This window comes from Lampris incognitus, chromosome 8 (assembly GCF_029633865.1).
Source record: "Lampris incognitus isolate fLamInc1 chromosome 8, fLamInc1.hap2, whole genome shotgun sequence".
Lineage (NCBI taxonomy): Eukaryota > Metazoa > Chordata > Actinopteri > Lampriformes > Lampridae > Lampris > Lampris incognitus.
Window position 1 is genome coordinate 12,247,104 of NC_079218.1, and position 19,643 is coordinate 12,266,746.

General features: G+C 44.1%; 1 protein-coding gene across 1 annotated transcript in view; it reads right to left on the bottom strand.

Annotated features, from left to right (window-relative positions):
• The window catches only part of slc47a1 (solute carrier family 47 member 1), a 31,553-nt gene extending 12,133 nt beyond the window's left edge, over positions 1-19,420 (bottom strand). The window contains exons 1-8 of the mRNA XM_056285063.1: positions 19,168-19,420; positions 16,697-16,798; positions 8,257-8,325; positions 7,980-8,128; positions 7,619-7,661; positions 5,557-5,601; positions 5,356-5,453; positions 4,252-4,349 (exon numbers count right to left, since the gene is read on the bottom strand). Coding sequence (XP_056141038.1) covers positions 4,252-4,349; positions 5,356-5,453; positions 5,557-5,601; positions 7,619-7,661; positions 7,980-8,128; positions 8,257-8,325; positions 16,697-16,798; positions 19,168-19,335 — 772 coding nt within the window. The 5' untranslated portion in view covers positions 19,336-19,420. The remainder of the gene's footprint in view (positions 1-4,251; positions 4,350-5,355; positions 5,454-5,556; positions 5,602-7,618; positions 7,662-7,979; positions 8,129-8,256; positions 8,326-16,696; positions 16,799-19,167) is intronic.
• Positions 19,421-19,643: the final 223 nt, after the last annotated feature.

Sequence of the window (19,643 nt, forward strand, 5' to 3'; positions counted from 1 at the left end):
AACCATGCACTACACCACCTGATTTAACTAATTAGCTCACCTCTTGGACCAAGGATGGAATGGAATTAGTTAAATCAGGTGGTATAGTGCATGGTTGCAACAAATACCTACAGACACTGCAGCCCTCAAGGCCTGGAATTGGGCATCCCTTGCTGTAGGAGATGCCGTCCTTCACATGAGACATTAAACCGAGGTCCTGACTCACTGTGGTCATTAAAGATCCCATGGCACTTATTACAAAGAGTAGGGGTCCCTGGTGTCCTGGAAAAGTTCCTAACCTGGCTCTCGCCATCTGGCCACCCAATCATCCCCCATGTAATTGGCTCAATGATTCTTCCGTCTCCACCTCAAGCTGATGTGTGGTGAGCGTTCTGGTGCAAAATGGCTGCCGTGCATCACCCAGGTGGGTGCTACACACTGGTGGTGGTTGACGTGAGTTACCTCCAGCAATGTGAAGCACCTTGGGTGTCTAGATAAAGCGCCATATAAATGTAATCCAATTTTTTATAATAGTACACCTTGGTTTTCAAAAGAACTAGCTGCACTATGCAGGAAAAATAATTCTGTCATTAACAGTGAAAACAGGAAGAAATGTGTCTCAATGACTTGAGGCCAGTTGCCCTCACTTCAGTCCTTTCCTACCTGAAGTCCTGTATATCCCCACTGATGGATCCATATCAGTTTGCTTATCGAGCTAATAGATTCGTTGAGGATGCTATAAACCTGGCTCTTCACTCTGCAACACCTGGAATCAACCAACACCTATGCACCCATCCTGTTTATAGATTTAAGCTCGCTTTCAACACCATTAATCCTCTCACACTCTTCACCAGGCTTCCCTACATGAACATCAACCCAACTCTGTGTTACTGGATACTGGACTTTCTTCAGAACAGAATTCAACCTGTCAAGGTTAACAATGCTACATCATAACCTCTGACCCTCAGTACTGGTGCACCACAAGGCTGTGTGTTATTTACTCTGTTTTTCTCCATCTACACCAATGAGTTTACATCAGGAATAATTTATTGTTCCTGATTCCTGATCTCACCACAGCTCAGTGAAAATATTCAAGTATACAGACGACACCACTATCATTGGACTTCGTAATAACAATAACAAGACTCAGTACGGACAAGAGGTGAATTGGGCTGTACATTGGTGCAGCAACAATAATCTCTTAATACCTCAAAAACAATGGAAATACCTGTAGACCTCAGGACGAGGACAAGCATCAAAGCCCCGGCTCATATTTCTGACTAACCCATAACCCTGGCAGACTCCTTCAAATTCCTTGGCACTTACATCAGTAACACTCTGAAATGGAATATAAACACCAACCACATCATCAAAAAGGCTCAGCAAAGGGGGTGTCCTGGTAGCGTAGCGGTCTATTCCATTGCCTACCAATATGGGTATCCTGGTTCGAATCCCCGTGTTGTCTTTGGCTTGCTCGGGCGTCCCTACAGACAAAATTTGGCTGTGTCTGCGGGTGGGAAGCTGGATGTGGGTATGTGTCCTGGTCACTGCACTAGCGCCTCCTCTGGTCGGTCTGGGCGCCTGTTCAGGGGGAAGGGAGAAGGGGGAACTGGGGGTAATAGCGTGATCCTCCCATGTGCTACATTCCCCTGGTGAAACTCCTCACTGTCAGGTGAAAAGAAGCAGCTGGCGACTCCACATTTATCGGAGGAGGCATGTGGTAGTCTGCAGCCCTCCTTGGATCAGCAGAGGGGGTGGAGCAGCGACCAGGATAGCTTGGAGAGTGGGGTGATTGGCCAGGAACAATTGGGGAGAAAAAAATAAGCTCAGCAAAGACTGTACTTCCTCTGGCAACTGAACAAGTGTCATGTCAAAAAGAAACTTGGTGGTCCACTTCTTTAAAGCCATTATGGAAAGCATCCTCACATCATCTCTCACTGTCTGGTATGGGAGCTCAGGCAGTCACACCAAAAAGAAACTGGAGTGGGTTGTTACTAAAGCCTCCTACATATTTGGTTATGACCTTCCCCCAGTCAACTCACTGTATATAAAGTGCACCTTCAACTGGGCAGCTAAAATAACCATTGACCCCTCCCACCCAGCCCACCACTTCTTCCAGCTTCTCCCCTCTGGAATGCGCCACAGGTCCATATTAACAAAAGCCACTTGATTAAAAAAAACAGCTTCTTTCCTATAGCAGTCACGACACTTAATGTCCCTTGCTAGCCTCCCTTGCTACAAGACCCCACATACTGACCTGAATGAACTGTATGCACTGTAGTGAAGTCAGACTGGACTTGTTTGCACTGTTACATCAATCATTGTACTCTCTGCCTGTTGGGCTACTTGAGATGCTTGGAAACTGAGCTGTACATATCATATATATATAGCCACTGCACATATTCTCAAATTCATGTGTTTCCTTTTTGTGTGTGTTGATGTAATTGTTTGTGGTACTGCTTGTTTTTCTAATATAATTTATTAATGATTTTTCCCTTTTTCTCCCAATTTAGTGGCCAATCGCTCCCTATTTTTAATTCAAACATCCACCCTCGCACTGCATGCATTCGCCAACTGCATCTCTCTGGCCGGCAGTCTCGAAGGAGACACCTTGTCACGGAAATGGCAAGGCGAATCCAGGCCAAACCACTGCTTTTTCCAACACACCCAGAGACACATTCATGTGACGAACACAAGCCGACTCCGCCCCCCTCCCGAAGACAGCGCTGCCAATTATTGCTGCTTCATCAAGTCTGGCCATAGTCAGATCTGACGAGACCGGGCGCGAACCCCGGTCCCCAGTGGGCAACTGCATCGACACAAAACCGATGCTTAGACCGCTACACCACCGCGGATCCCAGGTACTGCTTGTTTTTCTCCCTTTCTTTTTGCACTGGAACTGAGCTAGCATGCTGTACCAAAACAATTACCACCAACATTCCAACCCTACCAAATAACTACAGACCTATTTCTAAACTAACCTTCGTCTCCAATATTCTTGAAAAAATTATTGCACAGCAGCTCCTTGAGGTCATTGAAGGACACAATATTTTCAATAAATTCCAATCCAGCTTTCGCCACCAACATAGTACAGAAACAGCACTACTAAGAGTGACAAATTACATCCTCATGTGAGCTGACAATGGAAAACATTTTATCTTGGTCCTGCTTGACTTAACTGCTGCTTTTGATACTATTCTAAACAGCTGCATGTCATCAACGTAGCAGTGGTGAGAGATGCAATTGAACTGGCTAACCAGATTGCCTAGAGGTAAAATGTAGATTGAGAAAAGGATGGGACTAAGGATTGAACCCTGCAGAACTCCACAGAGTATAGGGGCAGTGTGTGAATTAATTAATTGTAAAGCGCTTTGAGTGGCTGTTGCAGCTAGAAAAGTTATATAAAAATGCAACTTGATTGATTCATTGATTGAATATTGTTGCATGGCAGTAATAAAGTATCTATCTCTTGGTGGCAGACAGGTTGACAGTCCTGTCAATGAAGGCAGACATGCCTCAGCATACTACTTTTTTAACCGTTCATATCTTTTTAACAGACCAATAGTTGATCAGCCACAGCATGAAGTTATAGGAAAGAGTAGTGGAAGCTAAGTTAAGAGGAGAGGTGATGATTAGTGAGCAGCAGTATGTTTCATGCCACAAAAGAGCACTACAGATGTGATGTTTGCTTTGAGAATGTTGATGGAGAAGTATAGAGAAGGCCAGAAGGAGTTACATTGTGTCTTTGTGGATTTAAAGAAAGCATATGACAGGGTGCCGAGAGAGGAGGTGTGGTATTGTATGAAGAAGTCGGGAGTGGCAGAGAAGTATGTAAGAGTGGTGCAGGATATGTATGAGGGCAGTGTGACTGGTGAGGTGTGCGGTTGGAAAGACAGATGGGTTCAAGGTGGAGGTGGGATTACATCAAAGATTGGGTCCGAGCCCTTTCTTGTTTGCAATGGTGATGGACAGGTTGACAGACGAGAAAGTAGAAGTTGGGAATTCTCTCACTGACTTACAATGGAGTTTAAGTTTTTTGGAGCCAGCCACTTAGTGGCCATGGTGGAACTGCAACTTAAGTACTACCTCATTGGCTTTAACTTCAGTCGTTGGTTGTTGCTGTAAACCAGTTGATTGGTGACAGCGTGTGTGAGCCTTCAACGAATGAATGTAAGTCAATGCAGTGTTCCCCAAAATGACCATTTTGTGTGTGTGTGTGTGTGTGTGTGTGTGTGTGTGTGTGTGTGTGTGTTAATGTGCAGTACAGCTCACCTCCCCACGTCTGTTGGTGGAGTTTTTTCCACCGGATGTAACCAAACAAAAGCAGACAGATGGTGATCTGAGAGAAGCTGTTAGCGATGGCTGATCCACTGCAGATACAAGCAGAAAAACATTTAAATTTATTCATTCAGCAGATATCCAAAGATCCAAAGTGACTTACATGAGAGGCTACAAACAATCAAAGCACACATCGAACACTGGAGCATCCTTGAATTTAAGTGCCTGAGTGCCCCGTTTCCAAATTTAACCGGATCCAAGTGCAAGTTAGCTGTGAGGAATCAGAATAGAAATTAAAGAAATAAAAGTAAAAGTTGTTGGTAGAAGTTTTGTTTTTGTTTTTTTGTTAGCTGATCTGTTAGCACAGTGTGATAAGTGGTTAGTGCAATATGTCAATACAACAACTTAGAATTAATTGGGTCAGCATCAACAAGAATAGCAGTCATAGCTAAGTTAGAATCAGGAATTAAAGTGTTCCCAAAAGAGTGGGGTCTTCAGGTATTTTATGATGGTGGTGAGTGTCTCTGTGGACCATGAGCTGGGCAGCTCATTCCACCATTGGGGCACCACCAGCTGCTCATTTATAGACCTCAGGGAGTGGGCTGGGGTATATGGCCTGATGCCTGACAGAATGTGTGTAAAGCATTGCAGTAGTCAAGTTATGAGATAGCAAGCATCTGGACAAGGAGCTGAAGAACATGTCTGTTCATTGACTACCAGGACTAATCTCATAGCAATCATTAAACACCAGCTTTTACCAGAGAAGTTGGTATAAAACATTGAATCCTAGCCACTGAAGGGTCAGAAAATCCCCACAAGGGGTCAGTTAGCATGTCTATTATGTAAAGGTACCACTCGAATATGTCAAACTCAAATATGTCCAAGTCTAGAATTAGCCTTCCTGTTTGACATAGTTCCTGAGAGGGAAAAGGAGAACTAGAGGATTACCTAACATTAGGGAACTAGAGATTTTAAAGAAGCCTCAAAATAAGATTTGGATTAAATGATTGTTCTCATATAAACTTCAGACCTAAAGACCTAAACAAAGGCCTGATAAGATGAGATGGGTGGAGGAGAGCTAACTGTCAGCACACCTACATCACTCCCAGTTGCAGGCTGAAGATTAAGACGTAGTTGACAGCCAGGTTGATGAGGTTGGCTGCCGCCGCTGTGTACATCTGAGGCAGAATAATCCCCTGAAAGATGGAGAGAAATTAAAAATATCTTTATCAGAATTAGATGAATCCACATTCAACGTTGGCGTGAGACAGTTTCAGGCTGTAAAAAACCAGCACGTACCTGATTTTGGAGGTAGGCAACCTGTAACTGGTGCAGGAACATAGCCTGTTTGAATATATTGATAGAGAGCGAGTGAGAGAGACGGATGTGTATATGGAAATCACTATAACATGAAGACAGATGGACCTACGTTGTACACCACCTGACCCCATGACCTTGACCCATCTTGCCCATGAGACAGACGTCCTCCACAGAACTTTAAGATGTCATTCAAACTAGTCGATGCATCCAGGAAATGTCCTTAATCTTTTTTTGGGGACGGGGGTCCCCCTTTTCCCCCCAATTGGGCCAGTCATCCCACTCATCCGAGCCATCCTGGCTCGCTGCTCCACCAGCTCTGCTGATCTGGGGAGGGCTGCAGACTACTACATGCCTCCTCCAATACATGTGGAGTCACCTGCCACTTCTTTTCACCTGACAGTGAGGAGTTTTGCCAGGGAAATATAGAGCATGGGAGGATCACGCTATTCCCCCCAGAACAGGCGCCCCGACTGACCAGAGGAGGCGCTAGTGCAGCGACCAGGACACATACCCACATCGGGCTTCCCACCCGCAGACACGGCCAATTGTGTCTGTACAGACACCCGACCAAGCCGGAGGTAACACGGATTCGAACCAGCGATCCCCGTGTTGGTAGGCAATGGAATAGACCACTATACTACCTGGACACCCCCAAATGTCCTGAATCTTGGCCATGGACAGACTAAATTGCATTATAAAAGGAAAAATAAAGGAATTCTGCAAAATTTGGCACTCTTGGAATTCCTGAAAAATGAACATTCTCTGGGATTTTCAATTTGGAAGAGAGGTTGTTGTACAGGATGGAACATACATGGGTAAAAATCACACCAAGATGTATACACCTTCCACATTACTTTAATTCAGCTCCCAGTAAGCGCTTAAGAGTTTATACTATATATAGCATTTTTTTTCCAGAAACCATCAATGGTGTTGATAAAAGTGCTCAACAGATGAGGAGCAGAATATTAAGATAGATGTAGGAAAAAAAAACTTTTATTTCAGTAAAAGCTTGTTTCATGCGTCACGTACTCATCAGCTGCCAGTGTGATACTCATCCCATTGGCAGCTGATGAGTGTGTGATGCATGAAACAAGCTTATACTAAATAATGCATTAAAGTTTTTTTTCCTACATCTATCTTAACACACACACACACACATATATATATACATATACACACACACACAAACACACACAGTGTTTATATGTATGATGTGTTCAATGAATAACACCCACCCTGTAATTGCCACCTGCACATTAATTCACATTTTAATTTTTCTGTTTTTTTTTTTGCTCTGTGGCTGGGTGGAAGAGGGTGGAATAGGGAATTGTGTTATACTGCTCATTGAATAACTCGAAAAACAGTAAGATATGTTTAAAAAAGCAGTTCAACTAACACTCCTGTCGACTTTTTGATCTTCCAGAGACTAATATAGAAAATTCAACTGCCATTTAGATTACAGACAGGATTCAAAGACAGCTGTCCAAGCCCTGAACATGTGTGCTACACCTTTGACCAGATCAGAACACCACAGTAGACTATACAGTGCTATTAACCAGTCTCTAACAGTGTCATACCTCTCTAACAGAGCTGTCAGGACATGCAGCAATATTGCCCCCATGTTTGCGCTGCACATGTAATTCTCAGTTTTATTTGGTGCGACACAATAACGACTTTCAGACAAGGCCCATGCAAATTAGCGCTCAGTTGACTAACTCTTGGCCACTGTCAACTCTCCCAATTACTGAAGCACAAATGAAATCCCTTTATAGCGGCTGCTATCATCTCTAGCAGACCTCAGCATCATCCACCAAAAAGCCAGGCAAATAAGGCACCGGCTGTTGCATTCAAAAATATCTCTCCACCGCATATCAGGAGCTGAAGTCAGTCAGAGATGATGAATTGGGGCAGTTTGGTGACGGGGGCTGTTTATCTGCATGGGTTTTCTTAGTAATGTATTAAAATAGAAAATGGCAGAACCTGAAATTTTCAGAATCTAAACAGCATACTCCCATGTAACATTTACACTCGGTATACTCACTGGAACAGCTGGCAATAATGCCCACATATAGAGCTGGGCAATTCTGGAAGAGAGAATGGATTCATGTAAAGTCATGTGTTTGTTAAGGCTTTATGACTGTGCGTTATTATTTTTTTGGCAAATATATTGGAAAAAGAAAAAAAATCTACAAAGAAATGTACCAAACTGTACAAAAACGACTGAAAAATCAATTTCCTCAAAGAGCATATGTGGTTTATTGTTTATTGCACTGATAACCAAATGGCAGACGGACATGCATAATAGTGTATGCACGCACATAAAATCCACTTTTGCTATTTCCTAAACCACGGGAGTGCCGGTACTTTAAATGCTTTCTCTGCTGGTGAATAATTGAATGTACCTGGCCACCTCCTCCTCTTGTTGCAGGATGAGTAGCAGGTTGTGAGCGTTGATGAGGAGGGCCCAGCAGGGCAAACAAAACAGCAGCAGGATCAACGAACTCTTTTGTAGAATTATTCCCACGCGCCTCATGTTCTTACTGCCAAAGGTCTACCGAGCACAAGTTAGACTAAACACACACACACACACACACACACACACACATACACACACACACACACACACACACACACACACACACACACACACACACACACACATACAACTGCAGCTCTCACCTGAGAAATGAGTGTGTCACAAGCCAACGAGAGGCCGTAGCCTACGGGTACTGTGGTCACATTGATGGTCTGGGGAAAAAAATCAGATATCAAACGCTAGAAACTGAAGTCTGAGTCAGACGATAAATGGAGTACACAGTGTCTACACATATCATATTGTGTTTTATGAGTCCATTCACCTTCGATGGCATCATATTTCAACACTTTTGCCAAATTGTAAATATAGGACGCACAAGGTACCGATCAGCGTCTGTTTAGAGATGAACAGATTAACCGCTAGCTAACCTCAACCCTAAACTCTACCACGAGCTAACTTCAACCCTAAACTCTACCACTAGCTAACATTAACTCTAAACTCTACCACTAGCTAAATTCTACCACTAGCTAACATTAACTCTAAACTCTACCACTAGCTAAATTCTACCACTAGCTAACATTAACCCTAAACTCTACCACTAGCTAACCTCCACCCTAAACTCTACCACTAGCTAACCTCAACCCTAAACTCTACCACTTGCTAACGTTAACCCTAAACTCTACCACTAGCTAACATTAACTCTAAACTCTACCACTAGCTAAATTCTACCACAAGGTAACATTAACCCTAAACTCTACCACTAGCTAACCTCCATCCTAAACTCTACCACTAGCTAAATTCTACCACTAGCTAACCTCAACCCTAAACTCTACCACTAGCTAAGGTTAACGCTAAACTCTACCACTAGCTAAACTCTTACCACTAGCTAACATCAACCTTAAACTCTACCACTAGCTAACGTTAACTCTAAACTCTACCACGAGCTAACCTCAACCCTAAACTCTACCACTAGCTAACATTAACTCTAAACTCTACCACTAGCTAAATTCTACCACTAGCTAACATTAACCCTAAACTCCACCACTAGCTAACCTCCACCCTAAACTCTACCACTTGCTAACGTTAACCCTAAACTCTACCACTAGCTAACATTAACTCTAAACTCTACCACTAGCTTAATTCTACCACTAGGTAACATTAACCCTAAACTCTACCACTAGCTAACCTCCACCCTAAACTCTACCACTAGCTAAAGTTAACACTAAACTCTACCACTAGCTAAACTCCTACCACTAGCTAACATCAACCCTAAACTCTACCACTAGCTAACGTTAACTCTAAACTCTACCACTAGCTAACATTAACTCTAAACTCTACCACTCGCTAACGTTAACCCTAAACTCTACCACGAGCTAACATCAACCCTAAACTCTACCATTAGCTGATTTGTATCTCATTACAGTTTTTCTCAGTTGCTAAGATGCTTATAGAAACTGGGATCCACTTGATTGCCTTCTTAGATTAGCAGAAGTTGCTTGCAAATTTGTTAACACCTTTTCTTTGATTTCACACATTTTTTACATCGTTTTTCAGAGCAGTTAACACAGATCTCATAGAAAGACCCAAATTCTATTGGATTGTTCTAAATAAAAGGAAGACGTCTATTCACAGATTATAGAAATTACTTACAGAATTATGAATCTCTAATGCACCTGTGTGAAACTCCTTTGCACAACTCTTCAATCAGCAACCAGTCCTCCATCTACAAAATTGCTGCCTCTGTGTTGCTATTTGCAAGCATGGATCAAAGGGGCCAAAGGCACGTAAGGAGGCCATGGTCGAGGGGCCCGAGGAAGAGGAGTTTGCATGATGGTTGAGGAGCCGCAGCAAAAGGAGAAAATAGAGCTCAAGTTTCAAATGAAACTTGGGCAACAATTATTGACCATGTCATCAATACTCCAGTATGTGCAGGTAAGGATTTGTTATTGTAATGCCTTGTCATACCCTACAGTTACATGCAACTGGAATAATCTGCTTTGTGAAATTGCTTTTTTCTTAAAGAATAATGGAGTTTGAAGTTGAAGGGGTACATCACACGTTCATTAATGTAGATGAAGCTGGCTTTAACCTCTCTAAAGTGAGAGGATGTGGGAGGAACATCATTGGGCAATGGGTCACTGTTACAGTGCCAGGCCAGAGGGACGCCAATATCACCATGTGTGCTGCTATCTCCAGTGATGGTGTCCTTTGCCACGTACCAACTATTCTTCTCCTGGATTGCCATCTTGCCATTATGGAGAAGCTTGAATGTATGTACCAATGATTCCAAGAGCTATGCCATCCAGAGCTTGGCTCCTGGTAGCGTCACCAAAGGCGGATTGGTCAAGCAGGAGGTTCCGCATGAAGCGTGAGCCAACAAAGATCCAACAAAGACCTCAACGGCGGAACTGGTGGAAGATGTCTCCAGGTCACAACAGGAGTGAAGGTGGATGAAGGCTGCAACAGTGAGCAGTCCCCAATTATCTTGGTTCTCCAAGCCATTGGACTCTGGCCACCCCCTGCCAAGGACTGTGTGGTGGCTGCAGGCACATCAGCCACTCCATGTAAAAAGCTGTCACGCGCAGGAGTCCTCCCATTATGTGGCTCCAGGATCGGCCTCTACACCCACCTGAGGACCCAGTGGGACCCAAAGGGACGATGGTCATACTCGACATCGAGTGACCGCTGATGATGATGACCAATCGGCCCGTACAATACAGAACGCCTCGTTACATTTCTCTATGCATTGAAGAAGATACTGATTCCACCTGAAGAGAGAGGGCTGTTGAGGCCTGGCATGACTCTGTATGTCATCATTTGGGACAATGTTGCCTTCCACTACTCTTGAATGAGTGATTTCAACACAGCCCAATATGATGATGCAATTCCTCTCTGCATACTCTCCTTTTCTGAACCCAATCGAGGAATTCTTCTCTGCTTGGAGATGGAAGATATATGATCACCGACCATATGACCAGATGTCCCTCCTGGAGGCAATGAATGTTGGTTTCCTGGCTATAGGTGCAGAGGACTGCCTGCAATGGATACACCATGCAAGGAGGTTTTTCCCTTGGTGCATTGCAATGGAAAACAAGGGAACCTGTGGCCTAATCGTGAATGGATTAATTGTGAAGTTCTGAATATTTCCACTCTTTATTTTGTTTTTGTTTTTTGAATATTTCCACCCATAATTTTCCTTTGGGGCCCTGTGATGGCCTGGCAGCCTGTCCAGGGTGTCTCCCCGGCTGCCGTCCAGTGACTGCTGGGATAGGCTCCAGCTTCCCACGACCCTATGTAGGATAAGCGGTTTGGATAATGGAATAATTTTCCTTTGGTTGCTTTTATGTTCATTTTATTGTTATTTACAGTATTTGAAAGGTATGGAAAACAGGATGACATGGAAAAATCTGATGCAGTACAATAAAAAACAAAAAAAAATTCTGTGTATTTCTGATTTTGGGTGAAATTCTTTATTGGTTCTTTTTTTTTTTTTTTTTTTTTTACAGTATTTCAACAGGACATCTCAAAAAAGTATAAAAAGTGCAGGTGCGAAGTGCAGCAGGGCTTGTTATCGCTAGTAAAATCATTCTGGAGAAAAGAATACAATGCATGCTGTGATATGCATGCTTGCCTTTTTTGCCCAAACTAAAACCATGTAAAGTATCATCCAATGACACAGGCATATAGTACAAATTAAGGTTGAACCAGTTCATATTGATAGCTGCATTTTATATTTTGTTGTCCATTGTGTAATGATTGATTGATAGATTATATTAAGTTGACCACAAGTTGTGTTGTCTGATGGAAATATTTGGTTTTGTTGCATGTTTTTAATGTTTTGTGAGTGTTAGAACATTTTGCAAACTGAATGTGTCATTTTGGCCAGCGACTTGCAGTTTAGGCCTGCGTGTGTGAACTGTTTTTAAACTATAACTTCTGCATGGACAAATGTGTTCAAGCAAATGTGAAAAATTGTAATATTCATATACACTATATGTACAAACATATTGGGACACGTGGCCATTACACCTACAGGAGCTTTTATGACATCCCATTCTAAATCCATAGGCATTAATATGGAGTTGATCCCCCTTTGCAGCTGTAACAGCTTCCACTGTTCTAGGAAGGCTTTCCACAATATTTTGGAGCGTGTCTTTGGGAATTTTTTGCCCATTCATCCAGAAGAACATTTGTGAGGTCAGGCAGTGATGTTGGACGAGAAGACCCGGCTCGCAATCTCCGTTCTAGTTCATCCCAAAGGTGTTCGATGGGGTTGAGGTCAGGGCTCTGTGTGGGCCAGTCAAGTTCTTCCACACCAAACTTGCCCAACCTTGTTTTAATGGACCTTGTTTTGTGCACTGGGGCACAGTCATGCTGGAACAGAAAAGGGCCCTCCTCAAATTGTTCCCACAACGTTGGAAGCTTAGAATTTTCTACAATGTCTTGGAATATTGAAGCATTAAGATATCCCTTCACTGGAACTTAGGGGCCTAGCCCAACTACTGAAAAACAACCCCATACCATTATCCCTCCTCCACCAAACTTTACAGTTGGCACAATACAGTCAGGCAGGTAACGTTCTCCTGGCATCCTCCAAACCCAGTTGTGTCCATCAGACTGCCAGACAGAGAAGCATCATTCGTCACTCCACAGAACACGTTTCCACTGCTCCAGAGTCCAGTGGCAGCGTGCTTTACACCGCTCCATCCGACACTTGGCATTGTGCTTGGTGATGTAAGGCTTGCATGCAGCTGCTTGGCCATGGAAACCCATTCCATGAAGCTCCCGGCGCACAGTTTTTTTGTGCTGATGTTAATGCCAGAGGAAGTTTGGAGCTCTGCAGTTATTGAGTCAACAGAGCGTTGGAGACTTTTACGCACTATGCACCTCAGCAGTCGTTGACCCTGCTGTGTGACTTTACGTGCTCTGCCACTTTGTGGCTGAGTTGCTGTTGTTCCTAAACGCTTCCACTTTTCAATAATACCACTTACAGCTGACCGTGGAATGCCTAGCCGGGAAGAAATTTCACGAGCTGACTTATTGCAAAGGTGGCATCCTATGACAGTACCGCGCTTGAATTCATTGAGCACTTCAGAATGACCCATTCTTTCACAAATGTTTGTAAATGCAGACTGCATGGCTAGCTGCTGGACTTTATACACCTGTGGGAATGGGTCTGAATGAAACACCTGAATTCAATGATTCAGAGGTGTGCCCCAATACGTTTGTCTATATAGTGTATCTGGCTGGAAGTTTAGATAATAGAATCTATGGGGCAACAGCCACATCTCTGTACAGATGCTGAAGGGTACCTTGCACATCATCCATTGATGCTTTGGCAAAGTGTGGCTATATAACACGATAGGATGCAGTTGTGTTGGTTTTACTCATTTTACCTGCCTGTCTATTCAGACCCTTGGCTTCTTTTGATAAAATCGTCTGTCCTACATGATAGCTGTTTTAAAATACAGTTAAATGCAGCCGCAGTTATATATGGGTTACTGATGGCCTATATCTCTGTGTTGGGTAAACCTTTACCTTAAGGTCAAAGAATGATCAAACGTACCTGTCGATAAACGTATCCAGATGAACTGGTTCAACCTTCTTTGATTTTCTTACCTGGATTCTTGAGCATGCATCAAGACTTTACTTTAAGGGGTTTCCAGAGTAGTACACTACAAATATCAGGCCGTTTCTATGTGGTGAACATTCCTTAGAGTTTCTCAACACCATCACAAAGGTGAGAAATCCTGAGATTGCACGGCAGAGATTGTTCTCTAAATCAGCTTAGCGTTGTTTGCAAACGGCATTTTCTTGTGTCTAATCCAAACCAGGGTTTGTGAGTGGCAGTAGAAGTGATATTAGTGGTAAGTTGGAAGTATTACCTAATGACATCTAGTCCTTTATACTGCGGAGACTGGGAGCTGCAACGGGAACATGTCTGAAACCCATTGTTTTAATTCCTCATGAGGATTAATAATGAAACTATGGCGCCTGAAATCGGGTTGACCGTTGTGCAAGTTGTCTGTTAACATCATTACACACTTCGTGGGATCTTTAGTATTTGTACATTGTCTGTTTTGTGGTAGGCAAGATCAATCTCTGTCTTGATGACTTTCCTGTTTCTCACTCTGCTCATGTCCTTAAAGGTCCTGAAAGGGCTCCTGTGGGTGTCGAGGCTGCTGAGGGTTTGTCTGATGTTGACCTCGTCATCTCCAATGGTCCAAAGGTCACCAGATTGATGTGATTTAAACAAAAAAAGGGTAGGAGTCGAAGACTGTTCTTTTGTTACTCAGCATCTGAGATTATCTCTGCAGTTTTTTTGAAAGGGTTTGTGACGTTGTCGGAGGTAACCATCCAGGTGTGTGTGTAACAGTTGACAGAACGAGGAGCTAGGTGTTCACCCTTAACCGGGACGTAGCAGGATGTACCGGTCGGTAATGTGCAGCTAAAGCGCTGCTTGAATGTCGACAAAATAGATCAATCTGCCGTTTCAAATTGCAGCATTGTGTAGATTTGATTTTGCAGAGACCTTTAGCCTTGAAAACAGTAGTGAATAGCACATAATAGTTATGGCCAGTTAATGTGTTATGAATGCTTTATGGTTATGTCATGTTACAAACATGATGCAGTTGTGACTCTATAATGAATGTGTTGTGCATGCCAAATAAAATTGATTCTCTATCAAATTAATATTCTTCAATCCATTGTCTTCAGGCTATCAAGTCATGTTTCTTTTTTTTTAGGAGGGGGGGGGTCCCCCCCTTTTCTTCCAATTGTACTTGGCCAATTAGCCCACTCTTCCGAGCGGTCCCAGTTGCTGCTCCACCCCCTCTGCTGTTCCAGGGAGGGCTGCAGACTACCACAGGCCTCCTCCGATACATGTGGAGTCACCAGCCGCTTCTTTCCACCTGACAGTGAGGAGTTTCGCCAGGGGGACGTAGCATATGGGAGGATCATGCTGCTCCCCCCCAGTTCCCCCTCCCCCCCAAACAGGCGCCCCGACCGACCAGAGGAGGGGCTAGTGCAGCAACCAGGACACATACCTACATCCGGCTTCCCACCCGCAGACACGGCCAATTGTGTCCGCAGGGACGCCCAACCAAGCCGGAGGTAGCACAGGGATTCGAACCACTGACCCCCGTGCTGGCCACGCCACCCGGATGCCCCTCAAGTCAACATTTTGAAGAGATAAAACTCAATCCAGGGGTATAACAACCTCCTCTGAGACGTACATTTGATGTAAATATCTACATCATAGGAAAGAATTCGGACTTGTGAAATACTTGTTTGAGTTTAATTGGTGAAATAAGCTTTATTTTACACTTGTATTCGCGGTCCCTATTGATAAACTGTCATATTTTCATATGGATCCCAGTGGGTTCCTGGTCAGTGTGACATGACAGATCAGAGCTTTGCATTAACCCCATTTCCTGTCTCTGACCATGACCAAGACAACAGTAAATGTTCACAAATACAAACTGAATTGTCATAAATCACTTGACATATTCTCTACAAATCAACCAGCAGAATGCATTTGCAACACTAATGTAAGTACGTCAACAGATTTTATGCCTGTTGTGGTTTTATAAAGACGTGCACACGCAACCTGCCCTTTCAGTCAGGTCGTTCTAGATGTGGCCTTTAGCTGCAACATGGATGTCAAAACTGTGGTGAACACATAAAATGACCTCGCTGCTGCACAACCTCACAATGTGCCGTTCCTGTATCGCTGTGTGTTAGCATTTTAGCATCCTCAATAAAAGCATGAATTTTGGCATTTCAGTAATACTGCAACATCCCATCGCTTTTCCAGCCATATTCATGATGACCATTCGTTAAAAAAAATAAGCAGGGGTCTCTTTCAAACCAAAACCACACAACCCGGCCAAAGATGGTCTCAACAGCCTTTGCCTCTGAACTCGGAATCAGACGCTCTTTAATCTCAAGTATAGAACATGTTCAAAAAAATTAGTTTTGGCCACTGGAGACACCGTTACCTCCAGGGCTTCCACTGAATGAAATTATCCCTCGTTGGCTCCGTTTTCATTAACATGCAAATTACAAACAGCTACACCTCTTCACAAAAACCATCCATCTCTCCAACATCCAATGCCGTATTGCATATCACATTCCCAATGCACCAAAAAGCTCTTAAAGCAAACTGACTATGAGGAGATTATTATTATTGGCCTAATTTTTAAAACTGTCCAGACTTTTCCCTTTACCAACCATGATGTGTAACCTTAATGTCAGCATCAGCACTGAGCAGTGAGAACTCACTCAGTTATTTTCATCTCAAACCTGTCCTCCCTTCAACAGCATCCGAAGTAGTTCCTCAAGCAATCATCACCCATCATCTCTAGATGAGCTATGGTTATAGTTATATGACATCATATGGGATAACGTCAGTAATTCTCAAACTATCATTTACTGGATGCATTGGCTCGAATGCCAGTAGGACTGCGGTTGCTTTACAAAAGACCATATCACACCAGTTTATCAAGATTATTTCTGACGCAATTCCAACCTTACAATCATTTCAATCATGTTAAGTCTGCCTGTCAGAAGTGCACGTCTTACCGCAGAGACAAGTGCATATCCAGCCAGTTCTGCATTGCCTATGTGACCGCAGAAAATGGTAATAACGAATGGCAGGAGGAAGTTGAGAATCCGAGACACCAGCTGTAGAAGAAAACACAAATGTCAGACAGCAATGTTAAACTCATAAGACTGGTATAAACTCAACAGATGAGACAGATGCAATGTGTTATGGCTCTCAGCTTTATTGTTGTGCTTCAGCAATTTATGTGCAGAACGTAATCTTAGAATAGGAAAACAATCGATTTTTCAACATTATCTTTGTTTTTGTAGGGATAACACACTCCATTAATAGCCATAAAACTGAGCGGTCTTTTGTGTGATGCTGAAACACTGCAGAAATCGTCTACCGATGACGTCACTAGCGGAAAATCTGTACATTGCAGTCTTTATATGGTATATGCTACAACAGCTGTATGTAGTGATGCTATTTGCATTTTCTTACACAATGCAGCCTATTGGCAAACCCTGAGGTAAGGCTGTGTCTGACTATCCCTTCTATAGCTGTAGTTTGTACAATATTGTAACGATCACTGATGAATAGGCTCGGTAGCCCTTGGCTAAGGGGTCGGACCTTTTAGTCGACTGGTTAACGTTGTCGCCTGTGGTGCAGGAGATACAGGTTCGCGTCCCGGCTGTGGCGGTTCCCGGGCTGCCCCCCTAATTCGCTGCATTGGTGTCAGAAGTGGGATGGTGAGGCCATAAGGCAATCGGAAGCGTATGCGCCCAGAGGCGTGAAGGAGCTGATATGCTTAAGCACGGGGACGCACTTCCCGAAGGAGGGGGGGTAGTGTAACGTGCATGGATAAGTAGACATGTTGGCCCTTGGCTAACGGGTCGGACCCTTTAGTCGACTGGTTAACGTTGTCGCTTGCGGAGTGGGAGACACGGGTTCGCGTCCCGGCTGTGGCGACGGTCTGCCAGACTGCCCCCTGAATTCGCTACAATATGAAGGTGTCTGGCTGGGGGAGCTGGCGCTGGATCGGCTTGGGAGGGGGGAGGGGGTTGGTCTGCTGCGTCCGGTGGGCCCTGGGACCACGGCCCTGCCTGGAGCTGCGCCTGAGGAGGAAACACCGAGAGCCTTCTGACAGGACGCGGAAGCGGGGCAGGCTAAGCTAACTGCTAGCCCATGCAGACCGGCAGTTACGACAGTCATCCTGGCGTTCGCTCTCTTGGACAGCGAAATTTTATTTATTTTCTATTTCTTTATTTATTTTTATATATGTTGGATATTTGTGTTTTTGTAGTTATTGTAGTTTGGATGTGTTTTTTTCTTTGTGTCGCGCTGCTGTGGGTTGGGGGAAATTATGTTTCGTTTCATTTCACATGTGCAGCTGCATGGAATGAAATGACGAATGTTGCTGATTCCTGACGTGACGTGCACTTTCAATACGGTAAGTCAATATTTTCATTGTGTTTGAAAAAATCTGGAATCCCTTTACTAAATATACCGGGATTTGTACTAATTTCACTGTAAAATCTTAACATGAATCGACTGGACATCATTCCAGAAGAAAATGGCGGCTGGTTACCATGGCGATACCGAAGGCAGTTTCTGGCCAGCCGAAATTTCTCAGCCAAGATGGCGGACTGTGAAGAGGCTGCAGTTCGGCAGACTTTGTCACGTAAGTGTGTTGTACAAGTCTTGTGTTGGATGTAGATGAACAGCAGTGTATACTACTGATTAACAGTACGTAATCTCCCCTCACTCCTAACAATGAAGAAAATTATTGACTGTGCCCAGTTTCCATGGAGATATAGGTTGTGCAAGCTGGTTGAATTGAACTAGATGCATTTTCACGGACTAGTAAGTACAGTACAGTACCATACAGCATGTAGTACTGCTAGTATGCAGTTTGTTCTACTCATGTGCAGTACTTAGCAGAATATTTGGACACAGCTCACTTTCATGAATTATCTGCCCATGACGTCACAACTCTTTTCCACACAGCTCTGGCAACCTTTCAGAGACACACAGAAGACTGCTCAGTATTGTGTCTGCCAATGCAGCGTTATCCCCACAACACGTGTGTGTGTGTGTGTGTGTGTGTGTGTGTGGATAGATAGGTGGATAGAGAGTGAGCGACAGATTGATAGAGAGAGAGACATAGAAAGATAGACACAGGGAGATAGATAGATGATAGATAGATAGATGTGTCAGTTGGTTGCTTTCCTTTAAGTTCAGTGCATTCACAAGCCGGAGTAACTGAGCATGACCCAAGTGTGACTGGTTAGCCAGTGCTTTGCATTAGAACATGCAGACTTTCCAGATCTGCACCTCATCACACAAACCATCCAGCGCAAAACAAAACACCAGGAGAGCCGTATGAGCATGGTGATAAGGGAATAACAGGACAGACTGCATTTGTTAAGCACATCAGACCCAGCTGCAGGGCGTCAAACACACACACACACACACACACACTCATCTATGCAGAGTTGCATGTGCTCACCAGCGGGCCTGTGAGTCGCAGGACGTGGTAGAGTTCCTCTCTGTAGGCCAGTGGGAGCAGACGCCTCAGACTTGCACACTGGAACAGTTTAGAGCTGACCGCGGCTGCCTCGGCTCGCTCGGCCCCCGTGTTCTTGGCAACAGAACCCACCGCACCAAACTTCTCCATTTTCACAAAAGGGGTAGAGCGAGAGAGAGAGAGAGAGAGAGAGAGAGAGAAAGACGGAGAGAGAGGGTAAAGGGGGAATGGTGCCCTGCTCCTCAACACAGGCCGGTCAGTCAAACACACACCTCTTCAGGGTTACTGATTAGATATCACACAACCCTGCGGGGGAGGGAGGAGGCGAGCGCGTGAATAAAGGGAGAGGGGAGTGTGACGGAGGGCAGATGAAAAGAGTAGAGTAAGGCCCCAAAACACTGCTCGTTTGTCGCCAGAGGGGGCAAAGCTGCTCCGTGTGTGTGTGGGTGTGTGTGTGT